The sequence below is a fragment of the Haliaeetus leucocephalus genome, unplaced genomic scaffold (assembly GCF_000737465.1).
Source record: "Haliaeetus leucocephalus isolate CR32 unplaced genomic scaffold, Haliaeetus_leucocephalus-4.0 Scaffold186, whole genome shotgun sequence".
NCBI classification, from domain to species: domain Eukaryota; kingdom Metazoa; phylum Chordata; class Aves; order Accipitriformes; family Accipitridae; genus Haliaeetus; species Haliaeetus leucocephalus.
The window spans coordinates 433069-434518 of record NW_010972622.1 but is presented as its reverse complement, the minus strand read 5'-3'; the positions used below and the strand labels follow the sequence as shown (position 1 = coordinate 434518).

At 71.7% G+C, this 1450-nt stretch overlaps 1 protein-coding gene across 1 annotated transcript in view; it reads left to right on the top strand.

The window, feature by feature from the left end:
* Window positions 1-631: 631 nt before the first annotated feature.
* Window positions 632-1450, top strand: part of LOC104830324 (chromosome unknown open reading frame, human C12orf10) — a 3389-nt gene continuing 2570 nt past the window's right edge. The window contains exon 1 of the mRNA XM_010565154.1: window positions 632-943. Coding sequence (XP_010563456.1) covers window positions 632-943 — 312 coding nt within the window. The remainder of the gene's footprint in view (window positions 944-1450) is intronic.

Here is a 1450-nt window from a genome sequence, read left to right as displayed (position 1 = left end):
GTTTTGGCGGGGGCGGGCGGCTTTCCTTTTTTTTTGGGGGGGGGGGGGGGATGCCTGCGTGTCCGTCTGTCTGTCCCTGCCTGGGCTGTGCAGGACCCTGTATGTCTGTCCCGGGGGTGGGGGGAGGACGACAGGCGGAGGTGTCCCTGCGGGCTGGACGGTCCCTGTGCCCACCTACGTGTCTGTGTCCCTGTATGTCCCCGTCTGCCCACGGACGTGTCCGTCTGTCCCATCCCCGGTCTGTCCGTCTGTACCGCGGAGCGCCCGGGCGGGGGCGTGCCCTCAGCTAAGCCCCGCCTTGGCTCCGCCTCCCACCGCTCCGCGCAGGGCGCATGCGCATCCGTGGCCGGGCGGGGTCGGGAGGAGTGAGCTGGCGCATGCGTGATCGCGCTGAGGCGAGGCTAGGGAGGGGTGAGCCGGCGCATGCGCGCGGCGGAGGGGCGGGGAGCTGGGTGAACTGGTGCATGCGCAGGACAGAAGGGCGAGGACTGGGAGGGGCTGGCGAAGGGGTGGGGCGGTGGCACGGCAGCCGGGCGCGGCTGGTGCATGCGCAGGGCCAGATGGGTGGGGGGGCTGGGCGGTGCCAACGCATGCGTAGAGCGGTGGGGAGGGGGTCGGGTGGGGCTGGCGCATGCGCAGACTGAAGGCGGACAGGTGCGCGGGAGCTGTTGGCGCATGCGCCGTCCGGAAGACTCGGGAAGGCGGTGCTCCGCATGAGCAGTGCCGCTGCGGCGGTGGGGGGTGGCTGCGCATGCGCAGTGCCATGCGAAGTGCCGCTCGCCTTATGGCCGCCGCCGTGGGCACCGGGAGCGCGGCCGCGGCCGGGTCCAAGCGGCTGCGGCCCGAGCCCGCCCCTGCCCCGCGTATCGGCACCCATGACGGCACCTTCCACTGCGACGAGGTGCTAGCGTGCTACCTGCTACGTCTCCTGCCCCGCTACCGGGTACGGCCACGGGCTACCGTACGGCGGGACCGGGATTGCGGCCTGCTTGGGCCCACTTGCTACCGGGCCGGCTCCCTCCCGGGACCACTGCAACGGGACAGGGACACCGTGCGCTGCCCCGATCCCTGCCCGCCCTCGAGGCCCGCATCTCTCCTCGGGGCTGCCCTTAGGTGCCCAGTCCCCCCCTCGGGGTTCCCTGTTACCTGGGGGCACCTCTCGGTATTCCCGGTCGCACCTGGGGGCCACCCTTCGGCTCTCCAGTCCTACTTGGGGGTCCCTGGTCCCACCCAGGGGCCACCTTTAAGTCCCAAGTCGCCCGTCGGGGTCCCTAGGCGCACTCAGGGGCCACCCTTCAGGTCCCCAGTCCCACCTGGGGGTCACCCTTAAGTTCCCAGTCCCTCCTCGGGGTCCCTGGTCTCACCAGGGGCAGCTCTTGGGGGTCCCTGGTCACTCCTGGTGACCACCCTGGGCTCCCCAGCCTCACTTCTCCTCCCCGCACCACTCCCC